The sequence below is a fragment of the Alligator sinensis genome, unplaced genomic scaffold (genome assembly GCF_000455745.1).
Source record: "Alligator sinensis unplaced genomic scaffold, ASM45574v1 scaffold388_1, whole genome shotgun sequence".
Lineage (NCBI taxonomy): Eukaryota > Metazoa > Chordata > Crocodylia > Alligatoridae > Alligator > Alligator sinensis.
In genome coordinates, this window is record NW_005842394.1 from 1,373,383 (window position 1) to 1,387,152 (window position 13,770).

The 13,770-nt window shown below is 51.6% G+C and overlaps 1 protein-coding gene across 2 annotated transcripts in view; it reads left to right on the plus strand.

Moving 5' to 3' along the window:
- The first annotated feature begins 2,396 nt into the window (after window positions 1-2,396).
- SH2D3C (SH2 domain containing 3C) overlaps window positions 2,397-13,770 on the plus strand; it is a 47,519-nt gene continuing 36,145 nt past the window's right edge. Inside the window, exons 1-2 of one of the 2 annotated variants that reach the window (XM_025211222.1) lie at window positions 2,397-2,458; window positions 8,079-8,766. In XM_025211222.1, the coding sequence (XP_025067007.1) occupies window positions 2,419-2,458; window positions 8,079-8,766 (728 nt within the window). In that variant the 5' untranslated portion in view covers window positions 2,397-2,418. Of the gene's footprint in view, window positions 2,459-8,078; window positions 8,767-10,630; window positions 10,782-13,770 lie in introns of those variants that run through there. The other variant, XM_014522773.2, reaches the window with a different exon arrangement.

Here is a 13,770-nt window from a genome sequence, read left to right on the forward strand (position 1 = left end):
TTTTAATCCTCTTGGAGCCAAACTGACTCTATGCAGGTGCTCTGGGAGCCAGCCGTGAAACAGGCTCCCCTGAGCCCCAGACTATGTGAAGTATTTCACATCTACTCGGACTGTGGCACCCCACTGAGATTAAGGCACCAGACTCTCTGCCTGCTTTAGTTAGAAGGACTAAATGCTCATCCATGGGAGTGCCTGTTACTCTGTGTGTGCTCTTCTGCCAAACTGACTCTATGCAGGTGCTCTGGGAGCCAGCCGTGAAACAGGCTCCCCTGAGCCCCAGACTATGTGAAGTATTTCACATCTACTCGGACTGTGGCACCCCACTGAGATTAAGGCACCAGACTCTCTGCCTGCTTTAGTTAGAAGGACTAAATGCTCATCCATGGGAGTGCCTGTTACTCTGTGTGTGCTCTTCTCTGTTCCTCGCTCTCAGCAGTAGCACGTAGGATTGGCCTTATCTTGCCAGGCCTTGCAGTGTCCTTCTGGCAACACACCTCTAGCAGCAGCCAGTGTTTGACCCTTCAGAGATCACAGCTAAAGCACTCCTGTGAATCCTCTCCTTTATAGACTTTTTCAGGATTAGCCCTTCTGAGGAGGCCAATGGGTGGGGGTACGGATATAGGGATAGGTGTGTGCAGTTGCATGGTGCAAACTGTGTAATGGGTTTTTAGTGGGCTTTGAGCTGCCAAGTGAACCACAAGGGCCACTTGGCAGAGTGTTGTAGGTAGAGTTATATATCTATATTTATATACATAGAAATAAATATTTTTGCAAAAAAACCTCCAACTGTTTGCTAAGGTGATACAGTTTCTGCTGAATAACTCCTTATACCTTTTAGGGGTGTTGCACACACCACACCTATCTCAAGGGCACAGGTGAGGGCATGGTTCCAGCTTACACTGTGCGTGGGAATAGAAAGTGTGTCACTGCGCTACAGTGAGGAAGGGCAGTTCTAGAAGTTTGTCCTCACAAGAGGAAGGTGTTGTTTTCTAGTGGTCAGGACAGGATTCATGCCCCCCCCCCAAACCTGGGCACTGAATTTCCACGTGCTATTTAGCAAAGCCTTTGGACTCCTGCTTCATCAGCTCTCCCTCTGCACAATTCTCCCAGCTCTATGAGGTACTTGGAGATTTTGGATGAAAGCATGTGACAGCAGTGCAGCCATTATTAGAGAAAGCTCTGTCTAAATTTCATCTTAATAATGCACCTGCTGCCACTATTGTCTGCTTCCATCCTTCAGGATTCTTTGTCCCTTCTACTCAAAGGCCATTGTGGAGTTGAAGCAGCTGTCACAGAGGTGGCTGCATTTCTGTGCTGTACTCACATCCCAATAAAATCCACTGCAATCAGAGTAACTCCATAAAGGGCCCGGCATTGACCCATTGTTTGTGTGGCAAAATCAGCAAGGATGGTTTGCTGAAGAGCTTAGCGACCAGTGAGGCAGCACAATAAAAATGTGCAATCGTTCTTACTCCCTCGTTCTTGTTTTGCAATTCCAGCCACAATGACGGAAGCCAATGGTTTCATCCCTTGCTCAGACATACAACGTCTAAGTTGACAATGTGAACTCAAGCACGAATGGCCTGTCTTACCCAGGGCAGATTTTTCCAGTTGTGCCAGTGTCATACTCCAGTAGAGTTGAATCAAATTCCACCTGCTGGCCCTTGACGTAGCTGCTAATGCCTTGGCCTGGTAAAAAACCCACTGGTCAGAGATAAGGATGAGGATCCCCTTTGGGAAGGAAAGGAGTTGAAGAGACTAATTTCTGCCCTACACTGGGCCAGTGGAGGAGCAGGAAGGATGACTGTTACAGTGCTATAGCTATAGCAGTATAAGCTCCTATGTGGACATTCTTACTCCAGAATGAGCATGTCTTTCATTCTGGATTAGCCCTACACCCAGCCTGCAGGTTTCTCAGTGATGCAGACAATCACCCAGCCTGCAGGTTCCTCATGGCCTTGGGTGGAGAGGGAGAAGCTAAAAGTCATTGGAAGTTCACTGATAACATCCTCCTCTTCCCCTTCCCTCAGGTTTGATTCTTGGCCAATGCGAGAGCAGATATTAACCTGAGACTGATCTTTTTGGGGCGGGGTCCGGGTTGTCCTATGTGTTTGCACAGCACCCAGCAGGACAGAGCTCTGAGCTGGATGCAGTCCCAGGATGCTACTAACAGGTCACGGTGGCTAACTGTAGCACCAGCCAGGGGTGCTCATGCCAGCAACAGGGGACCCTTGTGGTGGAAGCAAGAGCAGGGAGCAGCGGGTGGGTGCGGGAGACTTTCAAAGATAGAGGAAGTGTAGAGTGAATGAGGAGGAGGGCAGGGGGGAAGAGGAAGGGAGGAGCAGAGAGGGGAGGGCTTAGAGACAGTTTATAAACTTACACCCTTTTCTGTTTCAGTGGCTCCATCAGCAGCCGAACATGGCAGAGAGCCAGAAGAAAGGGGGCTTCAAAAAATTCAGTAAGTACCTGTGGGGTGTGTGCTGGGGACTGTCATGTGGGTGCTCCTTGATTAGCCTGAAGGCCAAGCATAGTGCAGGAGCAAGCAGGGGAAAGTTGCCTGGGTGTAGGTCATGTAGTGGGTCTCCACACCATGGGGGTCTGTGTGCTATCTTCGTGGGCTGCTAGTGAGTGGCACTTGCGGAGGAAACACACTGCCTATGTAGCAACTGGGGTAGCAGAGCCAAGAGATTTAGTGTAGCTGTCGGCTCTCCTGCTTTGGATGGGGTGGGTTGGTGTGATCAGGCCGACTGGAGTTTCTGACGCGCTTTGCAGGTGCCACCGTATAAAACAGTCCTGTCTGTTGGCCGCTCTTGAAACCAAGCTGTCTTGCTAGGAACAGTTTTCTCCAGCCAGTATGAAGTTGGGCACTGAGGTAGAAATGCAGGTGGGCATCCTTCTCATTTTCCTGCCACCTTGAGCTCAACAGAGCCACATGAGACTCTGTCCCCACCCTTAATCCTGCACCTTGATGGAGACTGGTGGAATACTGGATCCTGGATGCTGAGGGGGACTTGTGGACTTGCATTTGGAGGGACTATGCAGAAGAGATGAGGCTGCATGGGGTCCCCAACCACAGATTCTAATGGTGTTAACTCAGGCTATAGGGCTATAGTGTTTCTGGGCTATAGGGAAAGTCCTGGTGTTCATTGCAATGGGAGTTTTTCCCCTAGATCACGCTGGAGCCAGTGGTCACCCTACACATGTGTAGAGATCATTTGCCGTTCCGAGTCAATTGCAAAGGAAATTTACCAGCAGCATCTTGTGGGAGTAACTTCGTTCTTTCCTAGAGACCTGGGGCTTTCCCCAGCAGCTGAAAGGCAGCTACCCTACCACGCTTTCATTTTCTGCCCCCTCCTTCTCTTCCTTCCCAGCAAGCCCTCCTGTCATGAAACTCTGCTAGAATCTGAATTTGCAGGTTTTTTCCACTCCCAAACCCCTCAGTGCCCTGGCTGAGATAATCATCCCTATCTGATGTCTTCTACTTCAGGATCACCACATGATTCACAAACATGAACCAGCCTCACAACCAGAGAGAATAGTCCTGATTTAGGGATGAGGGAAACTGAGTCACAGAGTGCTGGCTGGGGCACAGCAAGAACTGAACCCAGATCTCTGATCTCTTATTTCTGAGCATTTGCCATTTTGGGGCGTAGCATTTTTTTGGCAAAGGTTTTGGCTACGAAGGAAAGGGCTTCAAAGGCACAAACAACAGTAAAAAGACATTTGATTTTCAATCTTCCCTTCTCCCAGTGCTCTACAGTCTGTCTGTTCAGACTGGAAGCTGTGCAGGGCAGGGCCCATCTTCACACGGGCATGGCTTCATCATAAAACTCATTCAGCTATGTTCTTAGCTTGGGTTGGGTAAAAATAAAATAACAGTGAAGACAAAGCAGCCCAGCTCAGCCACTCAAGGACAGCCCAAGGTCCTCTGTGAGCTTGACTTGAGCTGCTAACCCAAGCTAAAATCCAAGTTGCCTTGTTTTCACTGCTGTTTTAACCAGCAGTACAAGCAGTCTGTTTCTGCAGTGAAGACATGCCCTTTGTGTTTGTGCAACCTCTTGAACAACTTATCTTAGTCAAGGCCTCCAGGCACTACCAGAATACAAATAGACAGCAATAAAATAGATCCACTGAGACATATTTCAGCCACTTATTTCAAGTATGGTTATGATTATGGGTGGTCTGGCTGGATGGTACAAGGTAGTCGTTAAAGTGCAGGACACCTGGGTTCCCCTTTTAGTTCTGCTACTGGTTTAGTATATGACTTGAAGCTCATAACTTCCCCTCCTTGTACCTTCATTTCCCCAGCAGAAGTTTTGCAAGCTTTAACTTGCAAGTGTTTGCAAATGTCTTGGAGAACCTCAGAAAACAGGGCTGGGAAAGGGCAAAGGGTTGCATTGCAAAGCAGCAGTCACAAACATAGGGCCTTTGGGGCCAGAAGAGACAGCTGTGATCGTTTCACCTGCTGTCCTGCACAAAATCTCCGGGCAGACAGTTCCGCCCCATGATCCCCACATCAAGCTGGACCGCTCTTGCCCGATCTAGCCCTGGCCTGAATCCCTGCGCCAACTAAGTTGTAGCATGATGAGAGAGCAAGGCAGTACCCTGAGAACAAAACTGCAAGCTTAAGTCTCAGTTACTGGCTCCCTAAACAGCATGTAAAGAAGCAGCTGCCACAGGAAGTGGTCACCAAGCTGCAAAAAAGCCTTTAGGCGGTAGGTAAATCAGCGAGGTCGTGTACTGCCAATGTTTGTGGCAAAGCTGGGGGGCTGTGAGATTCAGCTCCCACGCTGAACCACCATCTCAGTGGGGGGAAGTGGGGAAAGGGGCCAAGGTGAGAAACACAAGCCCATCCTGTTTAAGTTATAACTAGGGCTTTGGTTAGCACTCTGCACTCAGCAATAGCAGGTGGTGGCAACTGTAAAATGAGCCCAGCAATGGAGAGCAGTCATTGCTTGCTTGCTCAGCTTAGGAAGTGGGTAGATTATCTGCTTCCCACAGTGTGTGCTGCTGGCAGAAAGCTGGGCCGAAGTGCTAGCTCCACAGTGTGACGGGGCCCTGAGCTAGTTAGGAGAGGCACGGAGATGACACAGATATATACATGTTCACAAAGGCACAGAGCTGCGCAGTCTCACATCCATGCTGAAACACACATTCGTGTTGCACAGTAACAGACACGCTCACAGGTAGGCACACACAATCCTGACTCTCTCCCCAATGGCTCTTGCCTGGCTCAGGGTCCCCACCAACGTGACAGCCTGGTAGCCCAGAAAGAGCCACGGGGCCAGGAGGTGAAGAAACTGGGCAGCACCTCCCTTGACAGTTCTGGGGTGGGCAGTATACCTTTCAGAAGCGAGAGTCTTGGGTTCTGGGCCTGGCTGCAGGGCTGGGAGGCAGTTCCTGCCCAGTGTGATATCCTGGCCTGCCCCCCAGGGCCAGGGCTGGGGCCTGGGATTCTTTCATCACTTGGTTTCCCTCTCTCCATAGCCTGGTGGGGCGGATGCTGCCCTAGGAGCTGAGTGCCAGCCATGGTAGCGACAAGCACAGAGCAGCACCTGGAACGCCCCCCAGTGCTGGGGCAAAGAGTTGGGATCCCTATCCCTGCTCAGTCTTGGGCCTGCCCAAGGGCTTCACCCCTAATCTGACTCTAGCTCAGCAAGGCAGCCAGCCACTTGGGCCCCGAGCCTCTGGCTTCTAACCTGCACTGGCTGCAACATTTAGCTTGGAGCATCCTTAGCTACAAAGCAGAACCTTGTAAAGGACACAGGGATCAGCATGCAGGACACCCCACACCAAAGAGCAGCCCTGCCCTCCTCCCGCTGAGCTGCCTGGTTCTCTGCCACAGCTCTGTGGCTTTCCCTGCAGATACATATGTCATGCCAATAAGCACCTACTGCCATACCCCTATATACTCCTGATGGTTGTATTATTGGGGGTCACCAGACATGACAGATAGCTCAATACACTGTTTGGCTGGCTGCATAGGCAGCTAGCAATCTGGGGCTGTTCTGTTTGGAAGCTGAGCCTGTCTCAAGGCTGTTCCCGATCTGAGTCACGTTCTGCCTGAAAGAACTGCTTACGGTGCAGAGTAGCTGGTCTGCAACGCAGGGATGAATGCTACCAGGACACAGCAGCTGGGTGTGACCCCCACTTTGCATAGGCATAACTGATGACTCGATGTGCAAGTCAGAGGAAGGTCAGATGGTTGGTAGGGGCCCAATCCTGCCCTCAGCTACACATTGCCAGGTACTGGATAAGGCAAGAGCTGCAACATGGAAATGAAATCATGATTTTTTGGCTTTTTTAAATACCAGGAGGATACTAGTCTCGTTATCATACCAGTTACACATAGGGCAAGCCTGGAGATGGTCCAGAGCTCTTTTCAGAGGATGCACCTGCTCCCTGCATCTGGCCCTTTCCATTTTCACCCAGGTGCATCGACTCAAAGATGACCAACTCTTAGAACTGCTGGTTATTACCTACTGCACAGAGACCAGACATGATCCCAAGCATGCAGGGCAGTGCTGGGACCCCCGGCTGTTCTCACCTCCCTGAAAAAGCCCAACTGAGCGGAAAAGAAATGAAAGCCAGAGGCAGATGCAGGAGACTATTTTTGACCACTCTCATTTACCACCTACTTAAAAAGGGCAGGTTTAAAGGGTTTGGAATTTATTTTTTGCTGTCATTTCTCTTGTCTTGTTTCCTCCTGTTTAGTTTGGAGCAAAGCCTATGGCACGATGTGTGTGTGTGTGTGTGTGCGCACGCACACATGTGTGTGTAAAGACCTGTCATAAATTGTTCTCAGCAGCCAGACAAATGCAGCCTCTTCCTCTGCAGCTGTCAGTGTTTTGCTGAGACAGGGAGAGGGCTGGGAGAGGGGCGGCAGGTGGCCCTGTTTACGTTTCTGTGGCTAGTTGGAGAGGAAAAGAATCACTTTCCACCTTGTTGCCCATCCTGGGCATGAACCCAGAGGGCAGAGCCTGACTGCGGGGTTAGAGGACTGCTTGGCCCTCACGAGTGCATCTGAGTTTGGGTCTCAAAGTCCCACCTTGGTCTAAAGCCACTGGGCTTAGCAGGACACAGGAGCATGGAGAAGCAGAGGTTAGCTTGTTATTGGGGTCTCCCTCTTTTTAAACCAGTGTCTCAGGAGGCTCCTAAGGCAGCTCACCTCTCAGCAGCACCATGCCCGAGCAGAGCAGGCCTCACACTCCCTAAGCATTTCTGTCAGACTCGCCTCCCCTGGGGCCATGATGAACATGCCCCAAAGGAGGCCAGAACTCCCCAATGGGGCTGTAGCTACTGAGCAAAACCTTGCCAACCAGTGGGCAAAGGCTGACACAAAGCGCTGATTTGCTGGGTCACTGGTGCAGTATCAGATGCTGCTCTCCTCACTGGCCTGATGCTCCTCCACTGCCTGGATTCCTTAAGGAAACCCATCAACTTGGCTGGCCTTAAGCAAATAGCACAAGTGCTGGGGGGTTGGCAGGCTGCTGCCCAGCCAGTAGGAAGCACTCACGCCGTGGTTATGGTGGATCCCCCAAAATAGTGATGCTTTTTGGCTGTGTCATTTCACCTTGACATTGGGGCTATGGGTTTGCTTCTCTAGCCAGATATATACAGAAGAGGGGGAAGAGTTACTATTCTACCCCATCCCCTAGCTGATGCTGTGTGGACTGATTTTCAACAGCCCTGTTCCTTGTGCTGTCCTTTGCCTCTGTGCCAGTGTGTGAACATGGATTGGGTGAATGGAGGTGCCTGGCAGCATCTTGCACTTGCTTTGCACAGGAGTGAATCATACTAACAACCCCTAGTTCCTACCCGATTCTTTCCAGACCCAGATCTCCATTAGCTTAACAAAGGTCAGTGCCATTGTCGACAGCCTACAACAATGGCACAAACCCACTGGCCCAAATCAAGGTTCAGGAGAGTACCACCAGGTCACACCAATGCAAAAGGTCCTTTTTATCACAGTCTCAGTTTGGGACGCAGATGAGTCCCATGGCCTGGCTCTCCTATGCCCATCCCTGCTCTCCCCATCCCAGTAGTAACACAGACTGATGCTTTCTCATCTTTTCCAGAGTTCTTCAAGTTCAAAGGTTTTGGGAGCCTGAGCAACATCAATCGAGTGTTCACCATCCGGCGAGTGTCTGTCGCCCCCAGCGCACAAGAGACCCTGGGGCCGGGTCTCCTGCAACCCAATGGCTTCCTGGAGGACCCCTTTGACAGCACTCAGGATGACTTGAACACCATGCCCAAGAGCCCCACCCCCTATGTCAGGTCATCTGACATGTACAGCCATATGGGGACAATGCCCCGGTTGAGCCATGCAGGGAAACGGGCTAAGGGCTCCAAAAACTGTCAAGAGAAAGGGAACCCCGGTGGCAAAGCCTGTGGCACATCCCCATCATCCCTCCCAGAGTCCCCAGCATCTTCTGTTGCCCCTGCCCCTGGAGCAGACCCTCCCTCGACAACTGGAAAATCAGAGCAGAACGGGGAAAAGACTCTGCTGTCAAACAGCATCCCCAGCCCCAGGGGATCAATCACGGCAACACCCGAAGTAGAATCCAGCTCCTCACGGAGCCTCTCTGAATCAGCCCCTGAGTGCGCAGCAGAGACACAAGCGGCCAGTCCAGCGCAGGCCCCTGTTCAAGCTCCCAGGACAGAGCTTACCAAAGAGGAGCCATTGGAAGACCCCATTCAGCTGGATGGAGGAGAGAAAGGGAAAGAGACTTTGCTGCCAGACCCCCCTGAGAGCTCACAGGAAAGGTAAGACCTGGTCTGATATAGCACCCAACTAACTAGTGCTGCTGAATCACAGCTTGAGTTAGGAGGGTGCTGGGCCTACAGACCTCTAGCCAGCAAAGTCCCTAAGTCCTGAACTAAGCACAGGCTACAAGTCTGGAAAATTCAGTTGATTTTGAGAAACCTTTCAAATTTGAGAACACTTTTCCTGTGGGATTTCTGGGCTTTCCTGCTTCTGGTCCGGATGGAAATGTCTCTGACAGCCTGGCTTTGCCTGTTCTTCCTGTTATCTTGTTCTCAGTTTAATTTCAACTCATAGTGTTATGGGCTTGATCCAGCTGAGAAAGGCAATTCCCCAAATGTTGGAGTGTCAGAGAGCAGGTGTGAGATGGGTGTGTAACATCTCCAGTGTGCAACAGTCTTTCACCCTCTCCTCCCCCTGGGATGGGAATGTCCCTTTCAGAGCTCAGCCGCTGTCTCTAGTTCAGTCTCAACAGCTGGGACATCCAGCACAGGCAGCCTGCTGCTGCTGTTCAGACCCCAAATGTCCGTGGCTCCCAGAGGAGAGAGCTGCCTGCACCCTGGTGCCTCTCAGCTCCAGCCTTACCCAAACCGATTTCAGTGCGTGTCAAATCCGTGAAGGAAGTCTCTGCCTGGGAAAGCCTGTGCATGCAGGAGCTCACAAGCTGGAATGCAGATGGGGGCAAACTGGGCTGCGTAGGCGGATGGTGGGGATTACAGCTGCATTAACGAGACCCCAGCATGCTTTTGTGGTGACGGGGGAGTGAGGAGAGTGACTTGACAGCAAGTTTCTGAGAACCGTAAAGGATGGCAACCCCCTGCTTGCCCCAACTTTCAGCACCTGCCCGCAGAGTTCCTCCCCCCACCCCCAGCCTAAAAAAGATGACAGCCTCCGTGCCTGTGTGTCTGTAAGCACGTGAACCCTTTGCCCTAGAAAATAGGCCAACCCATCCCAGGGGACTCTGGCTGCTCCCCCTACAACTCCCTAAAGCCAAAACGGGGGGCAGAGCACAGGGGGAGACTACAACGCAACCCAGTAGCAACAGGAGCTCCCAGTGCTGCCAGATCCATTCCTCTAGCCAGCATGCCCATGAATCCCATGCTGTCTTTTGGTCTCCCCATCTCTGAGGCAGTGCGATATGCTGCCAGATCCTGGGGTGATGGAGGCAAAAGAAGGGGCAGGTGAGAGGCATGCAGTTTCCTTGCTCTGGTTTCCTTGCTCCTCCCACCGCTTGTCTCCGGGAAGTCCAATGTCTTCCTGGAATGGACTTTGCTTGTTCAGACAAGCCTGGGCTATGGGCCCAAGCAGAGGATGTTATGCCACTCTCCATCACGGCAATTTCTGAGCACAAAGAACCAGGCCCTCAGCTGACGTAGCAGCCTCATTTGTGTGAAGCAAATGGCGCTGCACTGATTCATACCAAGGAGCTGAAAATCTTAAAGGAGAGGCCTTTTCTTCTCCAGTGGGGAAGTTTTCTCTCCCCAGTCTTGGCTCCTTACACCCCTTCTGCCTGGTCCCGTTCTGGCCTCACATTCCCGTTTGACATCAGAGAGGCCCTGTTGGCTTCAGCGGAGTCACTCCTGATTCCCACCAATGTCAGTGACCTCAGCCCCCGGCCCCCTGCCTCCTTCCCACACGGGACCGGCATTTTCCCAGGGATCTGGCGTTTGTTTTCTCAGGCGGTCTGTGTTATGGGAGGCTCGGTGCGGGCTGCAATGCCAGGAGCATGTTAATGAAGAGGAATTTCTCTCAGCTGTGGGAGCTGGGCCCCTGCTCAGCTTTACATGCCTTATTGGGCACTGAAAGGGAGGGACAGAGGCAGCTGGGAGGAGGGACAGGGACACAGAGGAGGCGGTTCTGCGTCCGGCTCCAACCTCCAGAAGTTCAGCGCTTGCAGCTCAGAGCAAGAAACAAAGTTTCTCCCCAAGTGCAGTGTGCAAGTGTGGAGCTCACAACTCAGCCAGCCAGGACAGATGACAGAGGTGGGCCGGAGGTATTACACGCTGGGGCATGGCAGGTAAGCTTATCAAGGCCTTCCACAGCTGAAGGGGAGTCGGTGAGACCAGAGCAGCGTGCTTGTACAGGGGGATCCACAGCTAATTTTGCTTTGCAGAGGTTGCGGGGGAAAGACCTCTTTGTGCATGAGAGAGAGAGAGTCAAGTGGAGGAAGGAGAGGAAAGAGCCTGAAAGGGAGGAGTGGGGAAGAGGTCTTCAACTTTCACTACAGCACAGAGCTACTCCCCTCCTGAGAGGGGAAAGGCTCTTAGTAGGGATGCTAAGGAGGGTTGGGGGCTCTCTGGAAAGCTGACGCAGGATCTGCCTAGCAAATGCATTCCCCATCCCTCAGCGGAAGAGATTTGCTCATGGAAAGAACAAATACATCTGTTGCTGAGACCGCTGGGACTCGGAGCCAGGGGCTCCGCGGGCAGGAAAGGCGCTCAGAAGCTGGGTGCAGTCAGCTTTGTTGGACTTGCTTGGTTTCTATAGACTAGGAATGAGGTCACTCTTTAGCCAAACCCTGGCGGGGGATAGCAGGAGGCTCCTTTCACTGCTCTCTCTGCCCTGCCCAAAGCCCTGGAGCCTGGGAATGTGCATGGCATGTGTGAGTGTAATATCCTACAGTCCCTCACACCCTCAGGCCTTGCCCTCACTGCTGAATACTGTGGGATTTTACCTCTGAGTATCTAACAGAGGAGCCATCCTGAGGCAGAAGCACAGGGGAGAGCTAGCACTCTGGTTTTTACCATGAAGTAAACTAGGTAAGACCAACCCTAGATGGGGTGGAGAGAGAATCCTGACTCCGTTTCTACCTGGTAAAACTGAAGTGCCTGCTGCCTTTACCATGGGGCAGCTCCTGGGCTTTGGAAGTGAAAAAAAAAAAGACGACCCAGGTTAGCAGTGACCATGGGGCTTCATTCACTAACCCCTTGAAGCTGGGGCCAAAGGCTACGAGCAAGGAGGGACTGCATGATTTTGAGCCCCCGGTTTTGGCTGGAACGCCCTCTGGGTTCACTTTGTTTGCTGAAATTCACTGGAAATTCACTGGAATTTCTGCCCGCAATGGCTCGTGTATTCAACAGCAAAGGAGGCAGGGAATAAACTGCCAATGTTCACTGCTGAGAGAGAGCAAGGGAGGCAGTAGCTGCAAAAACAACTGAGGCACCGAGGTGACTTGAGCAAAGAGGAGCAGGGAGGGAATGAAGCACTGATGGGACAGTCAGGGATGTGTCTGCTTCCTGACTGATTACAGCCAACTTCCCAGTTACTGCAAACTGGTTGAGACCCTGGGGAGCTGGGTGCCTGCCTCCATCCTGAGCTGGCTGTGGGTGGGGCCTGCTCATTACTCATCATTTAAAAAGCAGAATCATCTGTGCATCCAGCAAGGGCACAAACCTGGGTTCAACCCCAAGGGCAACTGGATCCTGGATGAAAAGGGAACAAAAAGTGCTCCTTAGGTCACCGCCATGGGAGATCTCCCCACCCTGCGCTCATCCTGCAACTGTCAGAGGCACATCCTGTCTGTCTGGAAAAATCTCCCTTCATCTAAGCTTAGGAGGAGGCCAAGGACACTGGCGGTGACTGGTTTTCCTTTGCTCTGTCTGATGCTCACTAATGGGCAGTAAATTGTGCTCAGACAATAGCAAGGAGGCCAAGAAGTTCATCTGAAAGGTGAACGCTCCATCTTTGACGCAACCCAGGATGCTTACGTGCTGCAGCCGATAATGGAATGTACTGGTCAGAGCCTCCTATAGCCTCAAAAATCATGCTATGCCCTAAAACAGACAGTGCAGATACTTTATAATCTATCCATACTGCCCTGCCAATGCCATTTCTTCCTTGCCTGCAGCATCCCTTTCTATTCCAGCTTTTGGATTGCTTGCCAGATTTATCAGTTCCCCCTCAGATTGATCTCCAGCACTTCCTGCTATTCCACTTCTCTGCAGTGCCAATGTACCTTCATTTTGCCTTGAGCATCCACTGCTGTTCCAGTCCTGGGCTTTCCTGAGCACAAATGGTGCCAGATTGTAATGCAAGTTCTGTGGCGCAGGCAAACCTCCATCAGAGTCTAAGCTGCAACCATCGTTCTCATGCACCTTGTGACCCAGTCTGGGATCTAGATCTGGGTTTCCAGAAGAGGAAGGTTGCTGCTCTAAGCAGCTGTGCCAAATGGAATGAAGTTTTTGGGCAGAATCTAGCAAAGGTCTATAGCTGGGACAGTGACATCCCAATCTTAGCACAGGCCCTGGAGGCACTGCTTCCTAAGTGTCACTGTCAGGCATATTTAAGGATCCACCTTTGTTCTACAGCTGTGGGCTTTGACAGTCACACTGGGTCACAGAGCTCACCTTACTGTATGCCCATCAGCAAGAAAGATGCTGATCTGGAGAATCATCCCTGAGTAATCTTCCTCCCTAACTCACACCAGGGACAGGGACCCCCTGAGGGATTATCCTTCCAAAGTTGCCTGGACCAGCATTTCCCCGCTATGCACAGAAATGGCATTTCCCCTTCCTAGATTATCTTGCATAAAGAGCATTTTCACACATCCTTCCACATCGATAATCCTGCTTAAAGGTACAGAGTCCTCCTCAGCGACATGTCCCGTAACAGTAGGCACCAGTGCCAGTGAGCACTGTCATGCACCTAAGGATTTTGATCTTGGTAGCAATGCCCACTGTCACGTGACCAAGCCAGGAAATAAAGTCCAGCCACTTGCCAGCAGAGATCTCACAATGCAGCAAACTCCTAATAGTGCAAGTGCAGCTTCCTGAGCTACTTGGTCTGGGAGGAAACACAAGAAAGAGATGGAGGAGGCGACTTCAGTGAATCCATGTTTTTCTTGAAGCAAGCAGTAGGGAATAGAATAGATATACGTGGGTGAACACTTGGTTGCTGCACATGGCCCTGAGGTGCTCTGCTCCCTTCTGGTGCAAGGGCGAAGGGGACTGCAAGCAGCTAGATAGGGTCATTCTGAAATGTCAAAAAGATTGATCCAGGCAGGAATG